Here is a 25,789-nt window from a genome sequence, read left to right on the forward strand (position 1 = left end):
TACAAATTGCCTGGCAGCACTACAGATGCTGATGATCTCAGTGTCATTTAAAGAAGCAGCTCATCAATATGATTAGTTTTAGAGCAGGAACCTGTCCAGCTGAATGGAGGAAGGCAACACTGATTTCTGGTTAATGATTTAAAATTCTGAACAAAATTCTTCTTTATTATCATTTAGGATCATTTGGAAACTGTCCTCCCATTGCTTTCTCCTGACCTGCTGGGCAGAATGAATTTCAGCCACAGACACTTAATATGTATATTTTGCCCTGCACGTTCCTACTTGTATAACAGAGATGCTTATTATTTATGCACCGTTGGTTATTGTTCACTCTCGCACGCTTTACCCATCATGTCATGAACCTGCTGTTGTATCCTGCTTTTGCTTACTTTTATTTTTCCAAGCTTGCTGAGCGTGCAGCTTCTTTTTAAAGCAACTACATCCATTACATTGAACACATTAAATCCGGTAAAGTGTCTATTACAGCCTCATCTGTCCACTAATCACCAGTGAGCGTGGCATTAGGTGCCTTGCTCAAGTATTCCTCTGCAGTCATTGTGTCGGGAAGAGAGCACATTACTTTCCCTTCTCTTCATTACCTCTTCTGTCCAGAAGTCCAGGTGTTTGACCTTGGAGCTATAAAGAGTATCATAAAGTTGGATTTAAAATCTCAGCAGTGCTGAAACATGGTGGTCAACTCGGAGATAATAATCCTTGTTTCCACATTATCTCTTCTAATTTGGACTTGCCATTTTTTTTGGAACACAGTCCTTGGCTAAAAGTCTGAGAGAGCTCACTGTGGCCTCTGTGGACTCCAGCGTGCTGAAGCAAATCTTTGATGCATTGCACTTTTGTTTGTGATGTGGACAAAGCTGCAGCAAGCACACATGGGAAGGACAATCTGGGGATCTTTTAAACTGACTCTGTTCTTTTAAATAAAACGCCTGTGTCCTCATTCGTTCTATTAAAACTGTTGATCACACAGACCAGTCGGTCAGACTTAGTGTGACCATCAAAGGGGTGATTCACATATCAAGAGAGGAGCTTTTTTGATCCAATTCAAAAGGCATCCGTCAGGTTAAGCTGCAGTTTTGTTATTGTGGCGGCGGCACACACAAGTGGACTGGTGCAAAAGCAATGCAGCTGCCTTAACGGCACTGAACAGAGCCACGTGTCTCCTCCAAGAACATAAACTCGGTTCCATAATACAAAGCAATTGTGTAGGTTATACATAAGAGCAGAGGTCAGAGCTACATGAAAGGCTCAGCGTCTCACTCCCTTTGTAAAGAATTTTAAAATGACGCAGAATTCAGACTTATAACATGCCTTGACTGAATAACTCTACTGGAGACTTGTACCTCGACGGGTTGGCTCCCCCTACACTAGAGAGTAAAAAGTAGACAGTGTTTAATACAAAGAGGGAAATGTTTAACATGCAATGCAAAGGCAATCAAACTGTGGCTTTACAATGACGCTGCCAATCAAATAGTAGGCTACATTTAGAATAATATATATATTTTTATTTCAGGAGGTGTTTCTGCTGTTTGTTTTGGGTCCACCTAGTCTGTGCATTAAAACACCGCTGAGGATTGAATTCAGGTCTTTTTCATTGGTGTTTTTGCACCAGATCAGTGATCTGAGAAAACGGTAGTAGATTTGTCTCACTAATCCACTCAATCTTGACATTTCGGTTTGTCTCAAATTTTTAAACATATCTTGGGGGTAAAAAAAACGAAACAAACACTTCTGTGAAATGAAGCCGTTCATCAGGATTGCATGGTAATAACCTATACCACCTATCTAACAATACAAGAATGAACAACATAAAGTGATTGTGTCTTAAATCAGACATACGCTGCATAGCTAAAAAGGAACAGGGGCGGACTGTAATAATGCCACCTGCACAGTGTTCAATCCAGAAATAAAAACTGCTTCCCGGCATAAACAACCAGGTACTTTTTATTATTCATGCTGCAGCGTGAGGTCAGCGTTTATTGTGTCGGAGTTGACCCACTTACCATTATTTTACTCATGTAGAGGGGGAATTAATTAGCGTCAGGTAATTATGTTACATGTTATTGACTTGGAGAAGAAGACATTTCTATATTGAGGTCTTCAAACACTACTCGCAAATTGTACTTCAACTGGGTTGTTGAAGGAACGCTGTGACTAGCGGCAGTCTAGAGATGAGGGACAGACAACTTTGTGAGAGGAGAAATATTGTGTAACACTGGAAACAATAGCCTGCTGTCACTTGCCTGTCATGTCCCTGGATTTCTATGAATTCCTTTTGAACATACCATGAAGTGATGTAGAATAAAATCACAAAAAAAAAAAAAAACGCTCTGCCACATATAGTATTAAAGTTGCATGTGTTCAAATGCATTTTTTAAACACATTTGTGCTTCAATCGGCAACGCTTCACTCAGAAACGTGGCACATAGGAACGTTCTCGGACTTTGTCTCCGAGCAGCCAGAGAGCACGAGAAGAAGAAACTCTTACCTGGATGTCGTCAGATGTCAAGTGTCCCTTCATGTCACTGTTTTTCTTCTTGGGCGGAGGCGGGGCTGGTTTGTGGGTGGGTGGGAGGTCGGTCCTGTTAAGAGAGTGAAAAGATAACATGACACTCGGCACAGAAAGGGATCGCCACTCCTTCCGTCCCTCACCCTCTACACCACTCTATAATGAGAAGTCCTGCCTGCACTTGCCTTTTTCACTCTTTCCTTGGATTTTGTGCTGGTAGCTTTGTGGCGGCGGCAGCCATTCCCCCTGCCCTTTCAAAGGCTCTCGCTGGAGAGACACTGTGCTAATGAGAGTGGGCTGTAATTGGACACTGAGGTGAGGAGATAGGGATGGAGGGAGTATAGGGGGCAGGGAGAAGGGCATGTGTGAGTCAAGTGCTCAGGGTGCTTTGAGCCTCAGCTAGAGTGCCACGCAGACAAACACCCTGCCTGCTGTGCAGCGACTGTTTGTTTGACACGACTTCCTGAGTTCTAGCCTCAGAAAGTTCAGCAGAGAGCTTCTGCTCGCCACCTTTCCCTGCATGCCAGGCAATGACTTCCCCTAACCCCACCCGTCTGTTGACGCAACCGAACTCTGTCACATGCCGCCATCGTCAGAACAGTAAGCAACTATTTTTCTTCAAATCAACAATGACGTTTTCACTGGAGATACAGGCCACCCCGGCACACAGTCGTGGATATGATTATATACAATTAATGAAAATGTAATTGTGAGCAGAAAAAAAAAGACAGCAGTAATTGAACGCTTGATGTCGAGATTGTTTGAAGTGCGTCCGGATTATTTCCGACAAGGAAAGAGAGGGGTTGTGGCTACGAAACGGTTACAAAGAAAACTCCTTCCCTCAAACATGCTGGCAGTCAGATGTCATCTGTCCTATTCTGACACCATATCAGCACTGATCAAAGATAATGAAGTGGAGCACAGACACTGAGCTGTGTACATACATGCATTATCTCCAGCTCCGCCCGCCTCCCATTCGCACTGGTTCACGTCCTTATTGAATAACATGACCTTTGTGCAAGGCCAAGCCGGCGTTTTAATGTGCAGAAAATTTGTGCATGAGTGCATCTCTTAACTCTTTCTTTCATGCTCATTATTTCCAGTCCGTATCACCTTGTCTCCAGACAGGGTTGCCGTGCCACTGGCAGATTCATGTGGCACCCTCTTCAGCCTGCCTGCAGCACAGAGGCACAGCACACACACAGAAAGGCAGTGCACAGTACAATCACCTACAATAACCTCTTCCATCGCAGAGCCTTCAGAGGAGAAGCATCCATTTTTTCTGAGAGAGATAATTATGAGTCTTGTGGAAAATGCGGTTTCCACAGGTACAGCAGTTTGCTCATTATAAAATATTGTAATTCGTTGCTTATGATTGACTGGTGATGCAGCTGAGAACTAACACAAAAAAAAAGGCTTTGACAGCCGACACGATCATTTGCTCTCAAGAAATGCATGAGACAAAATGCAATTTTCAGAGTGTGCCCTGCCCTGTGAATACGCTGACACCTGATCGTGACGTTTCTTTGTATTAAAAAGAAATACAGCATCGTCCAACATTTTGCACAATATTTACAGTGTTTTAAGACAAATCGGTTGCACATCTTCATGCTGGAATTATTCAAGCAGGATAAAATCATACCATGTTTATGTATGACGCGTTCTGATTTGCATTCAGGACCTGGGGCATTTTCCAGCTTGATCCCACAGGACCCCTGATGATTGTATTTCATTGCACATTATGTGAAGGAGCCTGTTCAATTAGGTGGTGTGTTGGGGGTCCCCGTTTGCAGAGTGGGTATATTACATCAGACCAAACATGAAGAAACTCCCCTCGTCTCATAATGACCACCCAGCTACTTTCTCCCCGTCATCCCTCCCTCTTCTTGATTGAATTCGGCTTCCTTTGTAATCATGTTATGTACAAACAGCCTCCAGAGAGTGTCAGTGTTTACACCGTCACTACTGGTTGACACAATGGCAGGAAAAGAGTTCGCTCTGTACCATCAGTGCTTAATGAAGTGCGCACAGTCATACAATGCGGCTGTGTGCTGAGGAACGCATGTGCCAAGACAAACAGTACGTGTGTGATCAGTTAGTCTTCCTCCAAACTACAGCAGCCTGCTCTCACCGATTGGCCTTTAAATGACAATTTGTACGCCTTTTTTGCTTGTTGCATTTGTACGCCATGTTGTGTCAGTGCAATGTGAACTAATCCAGGTGAATGCTGCTCTCTGAACAAGTGACAAGGTACTCAATGTGCAGCCTGGTCTCCTAAAAATGATGTTCCTAGTCAACTAAACTGCATTGTGAATTACACTGGGAAGGAAACGTTTTTTGATGTGGATTGCATTCCTTCTTGAGTTTCCATAAATTAGTTTCAAACAAGTCGGTTGACGTTTGCATAGAGAAGATGTCAGGGTGGTGGATGGGTCAGAAACCACAGGCCTTCCACCAGTAGATCTTTGTGTCCCACGGAAACAAGCATAACCAACCATTATTTCAATTTCATAGTCATTCCAAGCCAAACCATGATGTTTTTACCAAACATAACTATGCTGTTTTTGTTTTGTTTTCTTCATTAACCACACATTTCAAACGGTTTCAAACTGCGACCGTGTCCAGAAAAAAAATATGGTTCCCTTAGAGATTGCAGTTTAGTTGCATGGGAATGTGATTTTGTAGGAGACAGGGTTGAAGTGTGTGAGAGACTGGAGGTGGATGGGTCGAACCAACAACCAGCAGACTGGTGTTCCAAAGTGTTGTGTTTTATAAAGTGACATTACCAACGTTGTTCCCGTACATAATTTACATACTTATTTTTTTTTTATCTAACAGCGGATGTCAGCGTAGTTTTGTTGCCGAAACATAACGAGGTTGACTACTCATCTTTAAAATATACCATTGTATTAGTATGCAGTACATTAAATGTACTTTCCTGTCTTTCCATGGCAGGAAGTAATACACAAAGAAAAACTATTGTTAACTGAAGTTATCAAAGTGAACACAAAATGCTAAAAGATTTGATACTTGATACGATCTCATCTCTGACCACAATTTGTTTTCCAGATGTGAGAAGCTCCTCTCTTGTTTGTGAGAAGTACCTGCGGAAATCTTTGAATCTATTTCTAATTATTCTTGTTTATTCCAACTGAGGTTTGATTTTCTTAGTTTTGGCAGCTCAGTTATGATGAAATGATAAAACCCAAAAGCAATGACTCAGATCCGCTAACACAAAAACAAACACTTGGTCGGATGATCAGCCATCATAAAGAAGAAGTCAACCATTTAGCCAGACTATCAAAACAACTTTATTAGGAGGTCGAACTAAAAGAAAATCACCCAGAATATTGTGTGTGACCACAACGATGGTAATCACAGGAGGTCAAACTGGATATTTTTTTCAATGATGTCACCATAATGTCAGATCTCAGCAGAAACATGAGAATTATTATCAATTAGGATGGATAGAAGCTATGAAAAACAGACATGAGGCATTTTTTTTTTACTTAGGTTTGTTTACACACTTCTATATTTAGTTTTTTGTTGCACATTCCTGAAAGCGCCACCATGTTGTGTCACTTCTAGTTGCAAGAAAACCAGATCAACTTCCATCTCCTATATACACATGGCTATGGCTGCAATTTGGGAAAGTATTTGTGCAGAATAATCTCAAATGAATATGACAAACTAATTGAAACTGGATTGAAATGCACCAATTTCTATGACTTGAATAATTCATCAGAAAAGGCTTCACAGTGTCAGCTGTGGAGTCACTCTGTGAATGTTTGCTTCGCAGGTGAATGCATTTTTCTTCACTCCAGCTGAATAATTAAATGACTTCTCTCCCATCTAAATCCTTCTAAATTAGACTAGCCTTTGATCTTGATCCACACACACACACACACGCACACACATACACACATTATATACATACAGTGAATGGTGTTGATTAATATAATTTATGCAGCCTTTCTCTTAGTACTAGACAACCCAAATAAAGAGTAAGTAAGAGTTAAAGTGAGGGTTGATAGGCTGTTTAAATATGTATTAACAATATTTCTATGGTGAGTAAGATATTCAGTACTTCAAATGTGTGTGTCATATTCTGGATTCATAGCATTGATGCATTACAATCTGACTAATTCTGAGGTGTGCACTTAATGTTTGCATTAGTCAGATGCAGAACAATGACGTCCATCTCAGCTTGACCACCTGATGTGCATCTCGGCAGTGCGATTACACACAGACTTCCTCAGAGCCGCGATGCAGGCAGCATGTGGGCATTGACTCCGCGAGACACAGACACTAATGAAAGCTGACAAGCATCAGCAGCCTGTGGGGAGCAGAAAGCACCGGGCAGAGAACCATAAGCTACATTCACGTTTGCACCGTTTCCTGCTCAGACATCCACCTTGAAGACCTCGCTCCTCCTCGCTCCGTTGGCTACAAAAGGCTCAGGGCAGCTTAAGGGGAGATTTAAGGGGGATAGCGCGGAGAAAACATAACTAATCCTTAAACTGAGAAAAGTAATCTGCGAGGGAAGATTCACAGCAAAGAAAATGACTTTTACGATGCACTCACAAAAAAGTGACCTTTGTATTTGGATTGAGGGAAAGAGGCTGTTTTTTTGTTGTTTTTTTTGAGCTGCAGATAATCAGAGCAAAGACGTTCCTCAGTGCAGTGTTAGAAAACACCCTTGCTGTCTGCAGAAATGTCGCATCCCCGGAAGCGTTTGGATTAAAGAGGCTCCATATGACCACAGCCCCGCTCATTGAAAACAAAGTGAAGTGTTTGAGCTGATCCTCGGTGCTCTCATTGATTTCTGTTGATCACAATCTTATTTGGCAATTTAAATGCTAATGATACTTTTAATTGCGAGATGGGATAAATGTGATTTGATCTTTTGGAGGCAATTACTTTCATGCTTTGTCTCGCTCCGATCTTTTCAAAAGGCGGACAACAATTACCCTGCACAGCTTAGCTTTCTTTCTTTTTTTTCTCCTTCTCCTTCTTTTCTCACAAGAGAAAAAAAGAACAAAACAAGAATGAAACAAAATGACTTCTGCTTTTGTTCTTTGACAAGTTTATCAAAAATTATTTCGGTTGTTGGAGGAAAGTTTTGCTTTTCAGAACATTTGAGTTTACACACACACGGCCAGTTTCCAAATCTTTTTCAACACCTCAGGCAGTGATACTCGATTACATATACAAATGGACATGGAAATAAATAATTATAGACAGTTGCACTGCATGTATAACATTCTGTACAGAGAAACCAAGCACCAGTTTTACTCATAAACAACAACAGTGAATGATTCCAATTCACACCAGTACAGTAAGTCCATGTTGAGTAACCCAGAAAGACAAGAAAGACAATCCTACTTTGGTTACAGCTTAAAGCTAGAAGGTGTCCAACAATGAGTTACCATTTATCACATTTTAAAATGTCTCCACAGACAGCAATGGTGAGAAGCACTGGTGACCAGTTTGTAAATCAAAGGGTACAAAGTACAAATAACATCTATGAATCACTTTTCCTTGTGTCATCGTTCAAGTGGTCTATTTTTATATGTTCAACATCCCATTTCTTCACTTTGACTTCATTGGAGAGCCTATGAGTAATTTCAAATGTCCTCCAAAATCACAATTTCCAGCAATTGTGAGGTGGAAGGATTTTTTACCTACTTTCAGAAAACAGAGTTGATGTTTTTTGGTGACTCTGCCATGCAGCTCATAGTGCATCACCCTTTTAACATTCTGCATGCGATTCTTTTCAGATATTTTAGTAAATGTGGCCAAGAAGTCGTCATAAATGTGATTTATACAAGCAATGATTTTGCAACTGTGTCAACACCAGCTGCACGTCAGGAACACTAGCGAGCAAATTCATTTCGCAGAGGAACGCCGCCACCATTGGCAGTGCTTTTTGGCATTTTCAAAGTCGTACATCACGCCCGGGCAAAAGACAGAGCGATGAACACATTATTCTGAAAACATCGCTTTTGACAATGCCCATCTATATTGATAATCATTTGACTATTGTGCCAGTGCAGCCTTCGAACGGCCAGTGATTTATTAGGATTGATCAATTTCAAGTCACATCATGTGCTGCTTTGTGAGGGCAAACAGAGGCGTGACTGGCGGTGCAGTCAGGCATGTTATCAAATGGCCAGGCTTGATTAACAGTTCATCAACATGCAGAATTAAACAGTCTGGCTAAATGCTTCCCCTTTACCCTGACAGCAGACCTTCATATAAAACTATGAATCCCTCGCGCTGGTTCTAAAATAAATCCCCACACATTCACTTGCAACTTGTCTGCATTTACATAACTATACATTAAAAAAAAAAAAGTAAACAGTATCTGCATAAGACACTGAACATGTTTGATGACATGCCACAGGAAAATGATATTCACAGATATTCACCTGGACAGTCAAAGCTCTAAATCACATCTCAATACATGTCGAGCTAAGTAGCAAACAGTTACAACAGTAACACAGCACTGACACGGCTAAAAAATTGTCATGCACATTTGAGGACAATCATGCAGACAGAAGGAGTGGAAAGAGAAAGAGGTGGAGGAGGGAGGTTGCACAATGTGGTCTGTTAACAAAAGACACCAGTGAGTTTGAGTTAATGTTAAACAAAGCCTCTAGAAGTTTACAGATTTCCCTCTGATTAACAATTTGATATGTACACTGCGTTCAATCTCGTAAAATAGTGTTCTGTTCGAGCTCCACTATCTGAAAAACTCCGAGCGGAGCTGGTTATTTTATCTTAAGACTTCTAATTAGGTTTGATTTATCTCGGGAATGTTTTCATCCAGTTCCGTTTGAATTCATAGTTGTTTGTCAAGTTGGAGTTTCTTTTTTCTTGTCACGCACCAAATAGAGACGTTTGCATTTCCCTTCAAACGTCTCGATCTGTTGAGTGTTGTCAAAAGAAAAAAACAACAACTAATTCTTAAGCTCAGAGTCATGTCCGTTGTGACTGTCTGGTAAAAGATTGTGTCGATGAACATTTGCTGCTTTCAGCGCTCACAATGGTGTGCTCAAGTATGTCACTTGCAGGCCACCGTTACATGCAGGCAACAGAATAGAGGATCCAGGAGGACAGGGTTCAGCGGGGGATAGACTGGGGTCAGGTGCCTCTACTTTCCTTGTGGGGGACTCTGGCTTCTCTGGAGCCTGTGTCACACAACTATCAGCAACAGCAGCAACAGCAATGCTGAGGGAGGGGAGTGGGAAACAGAGAGCAGTTACTTTGGCATCAGAGAGAGAAAGAAAGATAGATTAGCAGGGAGGGAGAAAGAGACAGAAAGCAATGGGAGAGGTAAGAGTCTGTGTGCTTCATTTGTCTTAAAAAGCATTGGTGAGCGGTAGAAGCAGTGTGCTATAGGGGGTCTCTCCGCCGGCTCAACGGTGGACTGCAGCAGCTGCAGAATGCCGAGGCAAGCAGCGGGAGGAGTGGCGGAGGCCAAAAACCGGTATCACTGCTTTCAATATCAAATCAATTACAAGATTCTGGAAGGGAGGGCTCTAAAATAAGCACTATAATCTCATCATGTGAGTTAATTAAAGGCTCATGTTCAACCTCAGCCAGATTCTGCACACCCCCAACATCAGTTGTTTTGGTAATATTCCCAAGAAGGATCATAGCCAGCCCCTACACACATCAACATCATTCCCATGGGGATGCGGTTCGCATCTTGTGTACCCGGTATAGCCAAGGAAACCCTGGCAACCAGGTGTTTAAGACAAAGGCAGTTAGCAATATTTAACTTGAATGCTTTTTTCCCCCATCTTTGTTGAGGACAGATTTCTTACAATACTTCCGAAACAGATGGCAGAGACTTTTATCACCTTTGGAATAAGATATTTTAGATCCACAACTCTCTGTTGCTTGTTGTTCTCTCAGCTGCATCCTCTGCAACTTCTGTTTCCCCCTCTGTGTACAAGCACCAGCTGGCAATGTTCAAAATTGTCACAGCCCCCGGTTTGCAGGCGGATAAAATTAACTGGTTGGCTGGAGGAGGGGAGACAGGAGTAAATGAAGTCGGATTGATACATGGTCCTTAAATCTATCCTTAACAGCAGTCTGCCTGCCTTAATTGATGCAACGGGAGAAGTCCTATTCATCCGAACACATTCAGAATTCAATTTAAATGACCTACAAAAATAGCTTTTGCAGAGTTCAGACTTTAACTGCCTCCTCCTCCGTTTTAAAGTGTAGATCAATATTTGAATCATATTTTCTTCATTCTTCCATGCCGACCTGCATGGGAGTTTAGTGTCTGCATTGTTTCAAACCCAACCATCAAATCTTTGATCTGCTAGTTACTTTTTCAGATACCCTGCAATTAATTTGCATAATAAAAATACTGTTTCAGAAACAGCCCAGCCTCTGGATCAAGATTCTCCTGGAAAATCTCCTTCACTTCCTGATGAAATCAGAAGAAACCATCCAACAAGAGGTGAGGCTGTACCAAAGAAGTGACTGCAGCAAATGCTTCTCCATCAGTCCTGATTAAAACAATGTTTCTTTTGTTTTAATGGGAAATGGGCTCATACAGCCTGCATTACAATCAAGCCACTACTTAACAAATGCTGCATTAATAATTATCACATATCTAGTAAAGAAAAAAATAACTTTCTTATTATCAAGTCTGGGTGCGTTTAGTTATTTTTCATAAAGTGAACTCTGGGAAAGAAGGTAATCGGCGATCAGATTGAGTGACAAGGAGTCAGTGACAGTGTCTTCTTCTGTCTCTGAGCACATTAACTCTGTAAAAATGTGCTTTGTCCTTTTTAGTGTTTCTCTCTCGTGGGCTGACTGCAGTGCACATCTAATCTTACCAGCTGTCCAGCCCCCTGCAATATTCTCTGACAGAGGCTCGGTACTCACAGGTCATTATCCGTCTCAGTGCGGGTCTTCTGCTGCCGTCGATGGACCATGAAAACAGTAACAGCCACGCCAACGATGAGTCCGATGGCAACGACACCTCCAAGAATCCCGATAACACCACCTGGGGGACCCTGCGGCATTGGCTTCTCTGCAGACAAGAGGAGAAATAACAGTGTCAGGGTAGGTCCTTCTTGAGTAATTGATGCGGCTCGGTTGAACTTGGGGGGAAAAAAAGCAATGAGGACAAAGAAACACTGATCTTCTAGCTCCGTGACACGTCTATGGCAAACCTTTTGCAATCAATCACAAAAAAATCTGGACGCATTTCAGCAGTTGGTAAAAATATTTCAAAATTAAAGCAGCAATGCGTCCAAAAAGAAGAAAAAAACTAAACAATGGTCCATTCTTCTAAAGCCACTTGACGTGGTATTTGTCAGGCTTGAGGCTTTCTGTCATAAAACACATCCAAACGCTATTTTGGGAAACATATTTACGGATGAGGCCATTGCCACCCTGGCACTGCATGAATACCACACAGTCATGGTCACTCAGCAGCTGCATTTCTAATGTTTACTGCATCAACTGCTCAAAAGGAGCCCAAATTGGTTTGAATATGACAGCGAACCCAAGTGCACGACAAAACCGGTTTGGTCCTTGCGAGGTAATGAATGCAAAACGTATTTTCTGCATTGCAGAGAAAGAATTTGTGCAGTTTCCAAAAGTAAAACAATTTAATTCTTTTGAGAGCAAAACATGGAAAAAGTTGGTCTCCAACTGTAAGCTCAAATGACATGGTGGTTCGAGCCGGTAAACAGCTGAGATTGTTGATTTTGTTGCCTTCTCTGCTTCGTGTTCAATATTCCAGTCAGCACTCTGTTCATGCTATCGACTTAAAAAAGGCACAGAGATATCAGCAGAAAGATCCAATTCAAGACACCTTTTTTTTAAAGATCCTCTGCAGCCAGCATATAATTGTTTTGGCTCAATACATTGGAGTGAAAACATGTTGCACTGGGACATGCTTTGAAATCAATGCCTTTGTTTTAGGGCCTGCTAGATTTACACTTTACATTTGATATCAACAATGGATCGTCCTGTATGACATCAGAATACATCAAGAATGTCTGTTGTCAGGTAGATAAAAAGCTAAATTATGGCAGGTCCCATGTGAACCTCCCCTATGGTCCCAAATGACGTCAGGTATTACTAAAATAGGACAGTGGTCTCTTTTTGGAGGCATCATGGCAAACAGCCCTGGCATCTGTTTTCTTCAACAAAAGCAGTTAAGGCTGTCCTTTTTAAGACAGGCCAGGGACCAATCAATGGCTTTGTGCCAGTCGTGATGGGTGACTGAAAATTCTCCCTGTGTTCCATTTTGAAAAGGAAAGCCTATCTCCTGCCCTCATGATGTCTCCATTATTATCTGGCCGTCCCTCCCGGTAGTGGCTGGACAAGGCCTCGCTCCCAGGGGGCCTCTTCTCAACAGGCCCAGTCTGCTTGCTTGATTCACTGCCCATAATGATGGATACACAGAGGACTGCTTCACATAGGGCCACATAATAGCAGGCACGTTGCCCTACCATTTAACACCTGCTGCCTTCAAAGCCAGCACCCACGTATCGTGTCCATCAGGTTGTCGTGTCATGCTGCAGGTTCCTGCTGCCGCTTTAATATTCTGTCATCCGGCACGTAAAAGTCACATCATATAAAAATCCACCAACTGAAAGTAAATATGCTTTCTTGTAACCACAGACACTTCTTGTGATGCATTTCAATAAAACATGGCTGTGGAGTGGCTTTGAAGAGCGGGCGTAAATGTGATCTTGCTGTAGCATGGCAACAGATAAGCTAGAACTCCTACTGTCGTCTCATTGCGCTGCATAGTGAAAGCCAGTGGGCTGAATTTCATGGCCCTGATGCAAATGGCAGACACAATAGTCTGTTGTATAACACTAACACACAGAGGAGTGGACTGGATCAGAATGCAATTTCCACGTTGTGCAGCCTCAGGCGCTGTGCACACGGGATTTAGACCGTCACCTCCTTCGTATAGGTAGGGTGAACCATCTGGAGCGCCGTCTGACTGCTTTGTCTGCTTCTCACTGGAGAATCGTCATCAACAATTAAAGGTTTGATATTAAGTACATGAGTTAGACATTAAAGCAACCCAATCATATCCAAACCTCACATGTAAGTACTGTTCTGGCAAAACGTTTCAGCAGAGTGATACTGCCGGGAAAAAAAACAGGATGAGGGCAACCCTGATGATGCCGAGCCGGGATCATTTTACCACAAAATGTGCAGCTGACAACACACCTTCAAAATAAATGAGTCTGTATTTTCAAGGATGTTAGTTGCTGAGAATTTGAACACAGTAGTAGGACGGCAAAGTTCATCCCATAAAATCAAAATTGTAGTTCTTAACATCACATCAATATTTTTTTTCAAAATAAACCATATTAAAGAAGCAGTTCTTTGATAGAGTGAACCCCAGATTCTGCCAGAAAACCACTCAAGGACAGCAGCTATTGAAGAATGTGACAACAAGTGTGGAATATGGAGTTAAGCTTTCCTGGTGTCACTGAAGTTGAGAAAACACTTAGGGATCTGCCGATCATGACAGTCAAATGAGTCACTGACAAATATTTATGCCTAACCTTGGATTGGGCTCTAATCTTATTGCAGAAACTCTGCTGTGTTGGTTTTCTCTGATTCATGTGACGTCATACTGGGAAGGTAATCGTTTGGAAATGTCCCCACGCTGCACACAACAGGCTGTATTACATGAAACTGGGTTTCCTTTGTCCTTGTTGCTGAGTTACTGTATGTAGCATGTCTCTGTTTCCTGCTTTTACATCCACCAACAGTGCGAGCCCCATCGCCATTATTATCGAGACCTTCAGCATGAAAACAGGAGGAATTATCACCACACGCTTCACGGGAAAAGGAACATTTCTCCCAAATGCAAAACTTCTCTAAACAACTTTCATATAATAAAACACCTCCGCTTTACTGTGTGTAATGATTTTACATACAGTGTAAATAACAGGTAGCCTTTGTTCCATTCCGGTGGCATTAAGTAATTAGTTGAAACCACACTGTGTTTTTCTGTTCATTCAGTTTGTTTGAATATGAGCTGTAATGTTTTGATATAATAGGTGCTGCACTGTACAGTACAGCTTAGCTGTGCTGACACTTTGCTGTAGTATTTAAATGTTATACTTACTTCTAAAACACTACATTTTTGAAGGAATTATGGCAAAATGTCTCAATTTTTATATTTAAGTACAATGTGCTCACATTAGCATACTTATAGGACCCATCTGTAATAGAGTAAACATTGTAGTAAAGATTATGAAAGCTACATTTGTTAATTTGGGCCACTTCTGGGCACAGAAGTAAGAAAACAACCTGAAGACAGCACTGACATTCCTGAGAAAGTATATATTCCCACCACTGATAATGAGGCAAAACAAATGTGAGAGCTTTGTCTAACATTTCAATTGAAACGCTCTTATCGTAAAGGTGTTACCAAAAACCTGAAACAAATAAAATGCATGTAAAAAAAACCTTGACCTCACTTGATTTTCACCAGTGGAAAACCTGTATGAAATCTGCCCAAACTGTACTGAGTAAAGGTTGTTGTTCCAATATGTCTTGTTGCTGCCACTGAAAGATTGCTATTGATTTTCAATAAGTGTAATGCACACATCCATGCAGCGGCTCTCTCTGTGCCGTCAGTCCACCACTGTGGCACATTTGAGCTGACGGATTTGACCTTGGCTCTTTGTGGGCTGCAGGTCCCTCTGAGGTGGCGGCGATCTTCAGTCGTGTCACATCTACCCCCCCACCAAAGTTCATTGAGCTGCACCACATGTAATGAGCTACTGTTGTTTTTCTCTGCCGCACAACACATGAAAAACATAGAGTACAGTCACGGGCCTGCACACAGGCCTCCGTCACCTTTGATGGGCTTCGTGGCATTACGTTGAGGTCAGCTGGCATTCCACGGAGAATCAAGTTTCCCTAACAATCCATCAAGAAAGCATCAAGCAGCAGGTTCTTCGCTTTGCTGCAGAGTTCAGACAACCAGAGCTCTCATGGGATTCGAGGGACACAGTGGATAAGTGCTTTGCATGTGATTATTACACATTCATGTCTCAGGCTCAGCCTACAGATGTATATGCACGCTCCCAACAGGGGGCGGTTACTACTTAGAGATCTGGCAACGTTTTCATGGAGCAAAAGCAACTGATCAGCTGAAGCTGTAGCCTGAAAATTGATTACTTCCTCACTGCTGCTTGTGGCCCTTTTTTGAGTAAATGTGACCTACATGCAGAGCGACAAAGCAATTCAGCGTCTTCGCCATCCAAAACGTGTGAAAACAGTGTAATCTCCAGTGCCAGCTGTACTCACTAGCCAAAACATATGGGCTCTAGTGTTACCAGTCTCCCATAGAACATGTTAGTCACACATACCAGAGCAGGGAGAGTTCAGGTGAGAGGCCAAAGGGTGAGCAGTCTCCAGCTGGAGCAGGCTTTACCCACTCCAAATCCAATCTGTCACAGAATGCAGCAATGCAGGATTTTTTTTTGCCAGCAGATCGTTGCCATGTACCTGCTGAGGCTTGGTGTGGTTCATCAAGCACTGGCAGGGGGAAGACAATTCACAGCTTAATGGTGCCTTTAAATGTACACTCACCCCTGGCAATCTGACAGGAGACAGTGAAAGGAAGTGCCGGCCTTAAAGCCCGAAACTATAAGGCATCAGACTGATGGTATTAAAAGGACATTGGCGTAGTGGCACATTGTAAAAATGTTCCAGTCATAAGTCTGATCATATTCCAAGAATGGATGGAGCTCCTGCCGCTCTCCCTCTCTCCCATCTGAAATTGTAATTGCTATCTCCTCCATGGGGGCTATAACGCTTTCCAGCAATACTGGGGAATTTTCAAGTGGACAGATTGAGAGTCTGGCTACCAACCCACGCCAGCTCCACCCTAACAATGCCAGTCTGAGATGGCCACCTGCTCCAAAGACCCGCATGGCTGTTTTTTTTCTAGCTTAGCACAAGTAGCCAGACGCACAGCACGGTGAAACAGTCAAGGTGTCGAGTTACTTTTATCTCCTTATTCAGGAGTTGTACAGTCACCTTATGTGGAAGTAATTGCCCAGGCTGTTAACAATTTCTTGAGATTTTTTTTCTACCCGTTTTCCACACTGGGTAAATGCTGCAGGCCCTAATAAAGAGAAAGAAATGGTTTAATGGAGTTCATAAATCTGTATTTCATGCTGCCAACTCCAAGCGGCACATGCTGTTTTTGTCTACTTCTCCCACCCCTCCCCAAGTTGGTAATCTTGTTAAAGTTCAATGTTTCCAGAGCTGTCTCCTCTGGGAGCTGGGGTTCCTGATGTCGTCCTTTTTTTTCCCTCCCTCCGGAGAGGTCTGCATCCTATTTCACCGAGATTCACACTGATGATCTCTGCACCACCTCTCAGACCCGATGTGTCAAAACGGAGATAGGGGCCGGAGGCGATGAGAGCAGGGGGATTGTGATGGTCTGTGATTGCTGTTCTATATCACCCCACAGAGGGCAGCACTTCATTAAACACAAATTGTGAACACATGATGAAACCGAGCCCATTATGAACTTAACTATCTCGGCCCTGCTGGGCCACCATGAGAAACACCTGAGGCCAGAGTATAAAACAATATCATAACAGCACTTTTAATTCCATTTATTACATAATGTTATTTTGTTTAATTTACACATTTTATTTAGTCAGACAGCCGCGGATGGATGTCACCGCCTGGATGAATACCCGCTGAGCCATTCTGTTCCACTTTATAGCCTTTCCCGTTTCCGTGCAAACATTTTGTGACTCAGTGGTACGTTAAGGCAATCAGGGGAAGTAATCAGGAGCCTTCAATAAAAAAAAACGAAAAAAAAACAAAACAAAACACTTAGCATGTTTCCACGCATAAACAGACGGCACTCAATGTCAGCGAGGCAAACCGGAGATCTCCGTGGAACCACGCAGACATCAGCTGGAAGTGTCTGGTGCACCGCTGTGTCCGGCGGGGAAGATGAAGCAACGACAAGCAGCACCAAAGCCCCCGTCAATGAATATGAGATTGCAGCCCTGCCAAGCTTATCCTGATGCTGTCATGAGGTATCACCTCCTCTGACAGGCTAAATAACAACAGTTCTTATTAAAGAATGATTGGAATGGGTGGGCCACAGCCTCCTAATGGGGGAATAAACTGCAACATTGCTCCAGGAAGTCAATTGCACTCATTTATTAACTTCAGGAAGCCGGTAGCGGCTGTCAAGATGTAATAGCTTACTTTCAAAGCTAGGCTACATAACTTTCCAACCGTTCTGCCCACTGGCCCGTTCACTCTAGCACTTTAATTAGAAAACATATACCAGTATCATATACAGTAGATTGTCCGAGAGGCTGCTGTTTTCCTGTTTTATGACTGGGAGATTTAAAGTGTACAATAACTCTGCTGCTGTTTCCTCGGCTGTGCATCCCCATTAATCTGAAAACTAGCTTTGGCCCTATATAAAGAGTTGGTGGAGTGTTGCTGATAGGGCTCCCAGTCTGCGTTAGCAGGCACATTCTCTCTCTGGAGCCCTTTCATGCCCCAGCTGAACTCCTCTATGTGTTGAATGTTAATTTAATGGTTGCTCCTCTAAACTGGATGGACTGCGGTGCTTATACAGATCTGTACTCTCGTCTCAACCTTGTCCTCCCTTTCCTACCTTCTTCCCCATGTAAGCAAAATTACTTCTCAGTGTCTCTCCCTGGCAAGCACCACGAGGTCACGGCCGTAATTTCCTTTGCCTGGTTAAAAGCTGACAGAGTAACGGACCCAGTCATTCTGGATATGTTCGAGAGCGGGTTTTCAATTTAGTAACACTTGGGCTGGTGAGTCTGCAGATCCCATCCCAAAGGCCAGCCCCCTTTTCTGCCCCCGCTGCTAAGCAAGTGTGTCATCTCAAGGACCGTACACACTCAAATGTAGAAATAACCTCAGTGGGGTTGAGCATTAGATCTGAAATAGAATATAACATATTCCTACTGCTTGCATTCTCTCTGCAAAATGACCATTGTTTCCTTTGTACACACTGAACGTGAATTCACGCTTCAATATTATTCATCAAATCATTTGCAGAGCATCTCTCTCCTGTCTGACATGTGGAGCTCCACAGAGTCTTTGTCTCAGGGTCTCTGTCATCAGCTGTGCTGTTTACCTTTTAATAGTTTATGCCATTAGTTTAAACCATTAAAAAGCAAAATCATCATCAAAGGAAATGATGGCAAATGCATTCTGCCTGTTTTGCTCTCCACATGAACTGTTTACTTCCATTCAAGCTAAGCCTGGTCAAATGTGAGTAACTGCATGGACAAGGAACCCCTCCGATAGCAAAATATAAATGCAGAATCTGTTCATAGCTCAGCTAAACAAGGAACACATAACACCAACGATAACTGAGACTTCCTGTATATCACAGCTTCGCACTGTGAAGACATTTTTAGACATTTACATCTTTTTCAGGTTCAGTCAGGGTAGTTTGCTCCACAGGCATCCACATATAAAGACTCCCACTGCCGCTGCGGGTTTGACTTTTTCAGTATCAGGTAAATTGAATCAAAAGTATGATCTATTTAAGGTCATGTGGTTGCCCGCTGCGATGATGAAAGGAATATTGAAAATCTGAAAAACATTTGTTGAAAGTGGTTTTTACACTGAGGGAATCTGCAATACAATACACTGCGGTATGCTCAGTTTAATCACAATAATGATCTGGATTTCATAATGAATCAGGATCTCGATGATGATTATATTCTCATAAAATGTGGTGATGAAAAATGCTTCATCATACTGTTGGTACTTGTTATACTGCTAGCAGGGTTAGGGTGATCGACACAGAAACATAAAGTTATTCAATCCTTAAAAACAATCAAAATCTAAATATTTATTAGAAATAGAGATAACCTAAGTGGTGAATGGTTGGGGCAGCTGTGGTTCAGGAGCAAATCAGAATATTGAAGGTTTGAATTATTTGAAGTGTCCTTGGACAAGATACTGAAAGATGCTGAGAACCCTGGTTAGGGTTTGTGAAGAGGTGAACCAGCACTCAAATACTCCAAAATAATATGTCACAAAATAAGATCCATTATTAAATCTTGGAATGATTCAGGCAACGCAATCCGCCAACAAAGCATAGCTAAGGGCATGACCTCCTTCCACTTTTTAGGAAACAACAGATAAAACAGACAAAGGTCGTTGGAAACAAGATGACCATCTCAGAGATAACCATCTCGTCTGGCTTCATCAGTTTAGAGACAGAAGTAAACAAACATGTCCTCCAACATGGCAAGACTTGTCTGCTTGTATTTTTCCAAGTTTGGTTTGCACATTAGAAAATCCCTGAAAACATGAAAATCTTTGGACATGAATACATAAAAGTAATGTATGACGGCGTATTAGGGCCACTGTAGGGGGAAAAAACGGAGCCGAGAGAGAGGTGGGCAATAGTCTGAGAAATGAGTGGCAAATTTGCTAGTTTTAAAGTAGCAAGTAGCCATAGCTATGACAACAAGTGAAAGCTACTGCTAGCTTAGCCAAACCACCTGATCAATAAACACCCATAAGATGACAATTTGGCTCATATAAAATTAATCAACAATAACGATCAACAGCCATTACCCTAAGGACCTTAGAAAAGCATTGTCACGCATTGGGATGGATTAATTAGAAAGATAAAAGTGACATTCATGGGAAGTTATCTAGCATAAATGCCGGTTGTTAGCATCGTAATAAATGAGCAAATTTGCGACTTTAAATCTAGCAAATTTGCGACTTAAAGTAGGCTCCATTTCCCCCCCCCCCCCTACAGTGGCCCTAATACGCCGTCGTAGTAATGAGTATGAGTATGAGTATATAAGTACCCTTCATGTTCTCTGAAGAGCAAAAGCAACGCAATGAAAATAACATCTTTATCAAACCTCATAAAGATTCAGGCAAATGCACAAGTAATGAAATGCTGCACATTTCCTGAAACATTTGATGACTGCCATGAAACTGATGGAGACATTTAGAATTTTATATTGTCAGTTGTCTGTTCTGAAGCTCATTTTAATTCAGATTAGTGAATGAAGTCACTAACATTGAAGTTGCTTTAGTAATTACATGTTGATTGGTGCTTTTACTGCTGGTTAGCCATTGAACAAAAAAACTGCCTCTATTGTACTGCTTCTGAGTCAATATGAACAACGACAAAAATAATTTAAAAATCCTACTTCTTAACTCAGAAAAGGGGCAGGAAGAGAGAGAAGGAGCCAAGGGCTAGAATAAATAATTAGGGCCTGCAGATGTCTTGTACGTTGTGCTATGTGTGATTTTAATGAATATGTGTGAGCTTTAATTTCCGTTTTGGTTTTGTATTTATGTTCATATAACTCTTAATAAATGAATGTGACATCACTTCAACATACACATTCTGATGAAAAAATGTACATAACATGATTATGCATTACAGTTTTAAGGTCCCACATGCATTGTTACAAAAGGAGACCAAAAATAGGAAAGTAAATGCTTTAGACCTGAGAGGGCTCTAAGCCTCTATTTGTTGTGAGATTATTTGCTGTGAGAAAACATATTATGCTTTAACACCCACAATATAACTGCAAGAATGTCATAATTAACACCTGCTTAAAATGATCTATTATGTAAGTCATCCTGCTGTGTTTCCAAATTCAAAATGAATGAATGGAAAACAGAATCAGATGTTCTACAGCACATGTTGAGGTTCCCTAGGAAAACATGCCTCCTTGGTGAACAAGCTTGAAACCTCCTATCCATATTCATATGTACATGGAAGAACAATCAATATGCAATATACAATGACTATACTGGAAGTGAGCCAGAACAATCATACGGTAAGCAAAGCCTCCCTGCTGCTTGCTGGAATGCAGATAACATAGACTGGCATGACTGATGTGCAGTTCATTGTGGTTTATGGAAAGCCAGGTTGCTGTAAGAACTCCACAATTGGCTGTTTCCATAGTGCTTGAGATTTCAGGCAAACACTTCAGTGAGAACAGGATGCAGCACTCATGGTGGAGGGAGCAATCGATGGATGGATGCGATGCTTTCATCCTGGATTCCCTGCTCCCACAGAAGAGGTAGGTAAAGAAAATAACACAGGATGGGTGCATACTGAATTTTTCAGGTGAAAATAAACCCCTTAAAATTCACACAGGGGGATTGTCTGGATCTCAACAATCCCCACCTCCTCTGCTGAGTGTATTTTTATCGTCAATCTGTTATTGTCTCAAAAAGCAAATCCCCACATGAAGCTGAATTCTGTGCTCTGATTTGCGAAGAGGAACACAAGGCTATAATACTCAAGCAGAGTCCGTTACAGTCGTTTAGAACTGCTGATGCAGCAAAGAATGGCCACTGAAACGTATATATGACCCATCACCTTAAACTGCAATTGTAAGGCTATTACAGTCGACGTGGAGGAGAGCCATTGAATGAGATTCCTGCCACGAAGGTCAGCCAAAGAACTGTGTGAGCAATCTGAACAGTGTTTTCATATCAGAATTTAATGACATTTAAAAAGGAAGATGGAGTCCACGAAGTTGAGTGTTGGAGAACATCTTTCTGCTTGTACCATATACACTGGAACACAAGGCACATTTTCCACTGAGAGACTGCTTTTTAAGAGCAGTGAGCTAATAGAAACCTGACCTACCCTCTGAAGTCTCGTCTAGTCTCGCACACAGAAGCTGCCTGAACTCAGATCTGCTTCAGACCACGTAACAGGGGTGACTATTGTGATTCTGCACGCATACCATCACCCCCTCACCCCAGCCGAGTGCAGCTCCGCTCCGAGCACACGCTGCTTAGACAGACACCACAGTTTGAAAGGCATTTCATCGAGCTGCTGAAGCTACTTACTTCCACCTCTAAATTCTGCCAGGGAATCTCAAGACTCTGCGGTCACTGAAAATGATCTGTGGTGGGAAAGAGCCCCAGTAAAAAACATAGAGCCTTCAAAGAAATTAAAACTTTGCAAAACCCTCGGAAATAACAAAATCAGTGTAGTTGATTTGAAAAAAATATTGTGCAGTTCCCTCTGAGGAGAAATTGACTTGCCCTGGTTTTAATACAAATAGAAAACTGAAAAGCTACCAGGTTTAAATGTTTACACACTTGCCTTATTCGGCCTGAGTTTGTTGCCTTTGGAAACCACTCAGTCGTGGTAAAAGAAATAGGAGAAGTAAAACTGTTGATACGACACAGTAAAAACATACTTTATTATTCTCCTGGAGCCCAGAAAAGGCACAGTTCCTCCCAGAATCCAAAGCAAACAGCTAACCTTAACCTTGACTGCAGCGACACAGATCAGTTAAGTTCATCAAGACTGAATGAAGACGCTGCCTGTCATCACAGCTTCAGATTGTATTTCAAGGAGAAGAATGATTTATTTTTCTCCTGCGCAGATTGAAAAACTTGCCATGTGTGATGATGCTGAATGTATTGCCGTTGCCTGGAATGTAAGTACATGCCACGTTTCACATCACAACCATGGTGGGAGTGTGACAGCTGAACACAATGCGAGGTATATTTGAAACCTGCATAAACTGCTGAATTCTATGCAATGAAGCACCTCAGCAACTGAAGACAAAGCCTGAACTTAAAGCCGACACGGAGCGAAGAGCCCGACATTGTCTGCTGGCTTATTGATGTCACACATTTTGTTATGCCCAGACACAGCTTTAATTGCAGATCACAGCGTTGCCACCAACCATGATGATAAACACAACACAATGTGCAAAGTCAGTAAACGTGTGGGAATCAGAGGGAAGTGCTCCGGAGACAAGTCGCTAAATGGTCCCATCCACAAAATGCTACCATGTGGAGTTTCGCGGCACCATTTACAACCACATGTTTCTTCGTTCAGTTTCAGTGGAGCTGCAACAGAGTGATTTCAAGGAGGACTGGGAGTGAGGCACCCGGTGGGCTACTTGTTTCAAAAACCAGATGCACATGCAATCCATGTGGTCAACATGAATATTAATGTTACTGTGAAATTGATGTTTTTTCTCATTTTTATATATTTATTTTTCAAGAAGTTCAACAGGCGGGTCCCGCACATCATATTGATTGGGTAAAAGCAGTGGCGAGAGGCAACAATGCCTCTTGAAATATGGCACCAAGCACAAAAAAGCAATCAAAACACAAATGACTGTTATATTAACCTCTGAGTGTGTGGTATTGGCAGCAACAGTTTGTGGGGTTTCTTGATGTCGTGTTGTGGATAGTGGATTTGTTTTTTGCCACACAGCCACATCTGAGAGCTTTGTGTTATTGGCAAAACATATCAATGTTGGACATTTGAAATGACTTTGTGGGCCCTATTTTAACGGTCTGAAACGGAAGTGGGAAAGCGCATTTCGCAAGTAGCTTTGTGGGCGGTTCTACGGCGCTATCGCTATTTTACAGGCGGATAAATGACACTTCCGCCGCGGCGCAAGTGTCAAAAGGGTTGGTCTGAAGCAGCCTAATTACCCGTAGGTGTGGTTTGGGCGTAACGTGCAATGAACCAATCAGAGCGTTTTCTCGCATCCCCTTTAAGAACGATCGGCGCATGTTCCATGGCGGATTGCTATTATGATGGCGGGTTTGCCAGGCGCACGCAATGATAGGTTCACCAAAGAAGATACGGATGTGCTTGTCAGAGCAGTCAAAGAACGTGAGTTGGTTTTATATGGGGATGGGAGAAACCCACCCAAAATTGCTTCAGTGAAAGCGGCTTGGGAGGAAATCGCCGTAATTGTCTCAGCAGCTGGACAAAATAGGACATCTCTCCATTGCCGTAAGCGATACAACGACGTCAGGATTTTCCTTGTGTGGTAATATTTTACTGTCCTTGTAATTATGTATGGTTTGCAAAAATGGGAACTGCTGTCCGTGTAGATGAGAGAAGCAAAGTGTATGCGCGAGGTGCACAAGCAATCCGTATGCATCGCATGCGCATGTATGCATGCGCCCTTAAAATAGCATCTGAACAACGCGCCACTGACTTTAAACCAGGTATTTCCTGGCCAGTAGCGCAATGGTTTTTAGAAACGTCAAAATACCGTTTGCGCCAGAACACGCCTCCTCCTTCCGCCGAACCGCCCCTTGGGGCGCAAGATCATTCCCTAATTTAGCGGCGAGTGGCGCTGGTGGCAAAAGAACGCTCTGCGCCAGTTGTAAACTAGCAACGACACATGCGCCAGTGACTAAGTCACTTGCGCCGGATGCAAGATAGGGCCCTGTATCTATAAAGCTTCAGCTCAATCAAATCACAAAAACACATTTTTCTCAAGATGAGTTCTGATTGCAGATTATCATCTCACATTGTTTGTGCCTAGTCTGTTTTTTTATTTTATCTCTCGAATGTGTTCAGACTGATATCAAAACAGCCATAAACAGACTACAGCACGACTGAGCTGAAGGGCGTTTGACATTTAGTCGTCTCATTCAGCCACTTGGTGGCAACCACGTTTTTTAAGCTTAAAAATTCACAAGCTCAATTTTGTATTTTATATCGTAGAACAAAATGATCTAATCGTCTAAGCTTGACTTAACCATAGACTTTGACTCAGGCAACAAAAAAACAACTTAAAAAACCTTATCTTCACAACGAGGGAAAGTTAGTCAAAATGCTAACTCATTCCAGTATTCACGAACCGAATAAAGTATATATTGTATTTTATTTCCTTTACTTTAAACGTACTTACTCTTAAATCTTCTATGTTAAACTGGACACACCTTCACTTCCCCCCTGGATGTATCTAACAGTAGCTTTATGTGTAAACATATTACTATATCTGCTGGCATCACATAACTATTATTTATTTCCTGCTTGAATGGTAAAAAAGAAAACCACATCTCTATGCTGACATCACATTGGACTGTTTTCATGTTTTTCCCTTTAACTTATCCGTGATAAAACCAATCAAGGCTTCCATTCACCTCTACTGTATTGGATTAGCAGCAGTAATCACAAATCAAACCAACACATTCCAGTGGAAGTAAATGAGATGTTTTTTGTGTACTGACCCTTTTAAACTCCCCACTACACTGATGTGTTTTACGACTCAAAGGACCATTGACTTCCAGAGTGTACTTCGATGATTAATCTTAACAACGGTGGGACAGATAGAAGCTCCAGTTAGACTCACCTCTCTACTGTCTACTGATCTCTTTCAAACGCCTTGATTGCTCCTATTGGATTATCTGGTGGAGGTGCGACCGCATGAGCGCGAATGTGTGAACCTGTGT

The 25,789-nt window shown here is 42.1% G+C and overlaps 1 protein-coding gene across 4 annotated transcripts in view; it reads right to left on the minus strand.

Annotated features, from left to right (window-relative positions):
• nectin1b (nectin cell adhesion molecule 1b) overlaps positions 1-25,789 on the minus strand; it is a 138,202-nt gene that overhangs the window by 16,491 nt on the left and 95,922 nt on the right. For 3 of the 4 annotated variants that reach the window (XM_084019498.1, XM_084019501.1, XM_084019500.1), the window contains exons 6-8: positions 11,435-11,582; positions 9,687-9,757; positions 2,504-2,595 (exon numbers count right to left, since the gene is read on the minus strand). In XM_084019498.1, coding sequence (XP_083875624.1) covers positions 2,504-2,595; positions 9,687-9,757; positions 11,435-11,582 — 311 coding nt within the window. Of the gene's footprint in view, positions 1-2,503; positions 2,598-9,686; positions 9,758-11,434; positions 11,583-25,789 lie in introns of all 4 variants that reach the window. The other variant, XM_084019499.1, reaches the window with a different exon arrangement.

Source organism: Eutrigla gurnardus (assembly GCF_963514095.1).
Source record: "Eutrigla gurnardus genome assembly, chromosome: 10".
Classification (NCBI taxonomy): domain Eukaryota; kingdom Metazoa; phylum Chordata; class Actinopteri; order Perciformes; family Triglidae; genus Eutrigla; species Eutrigla gurnardus.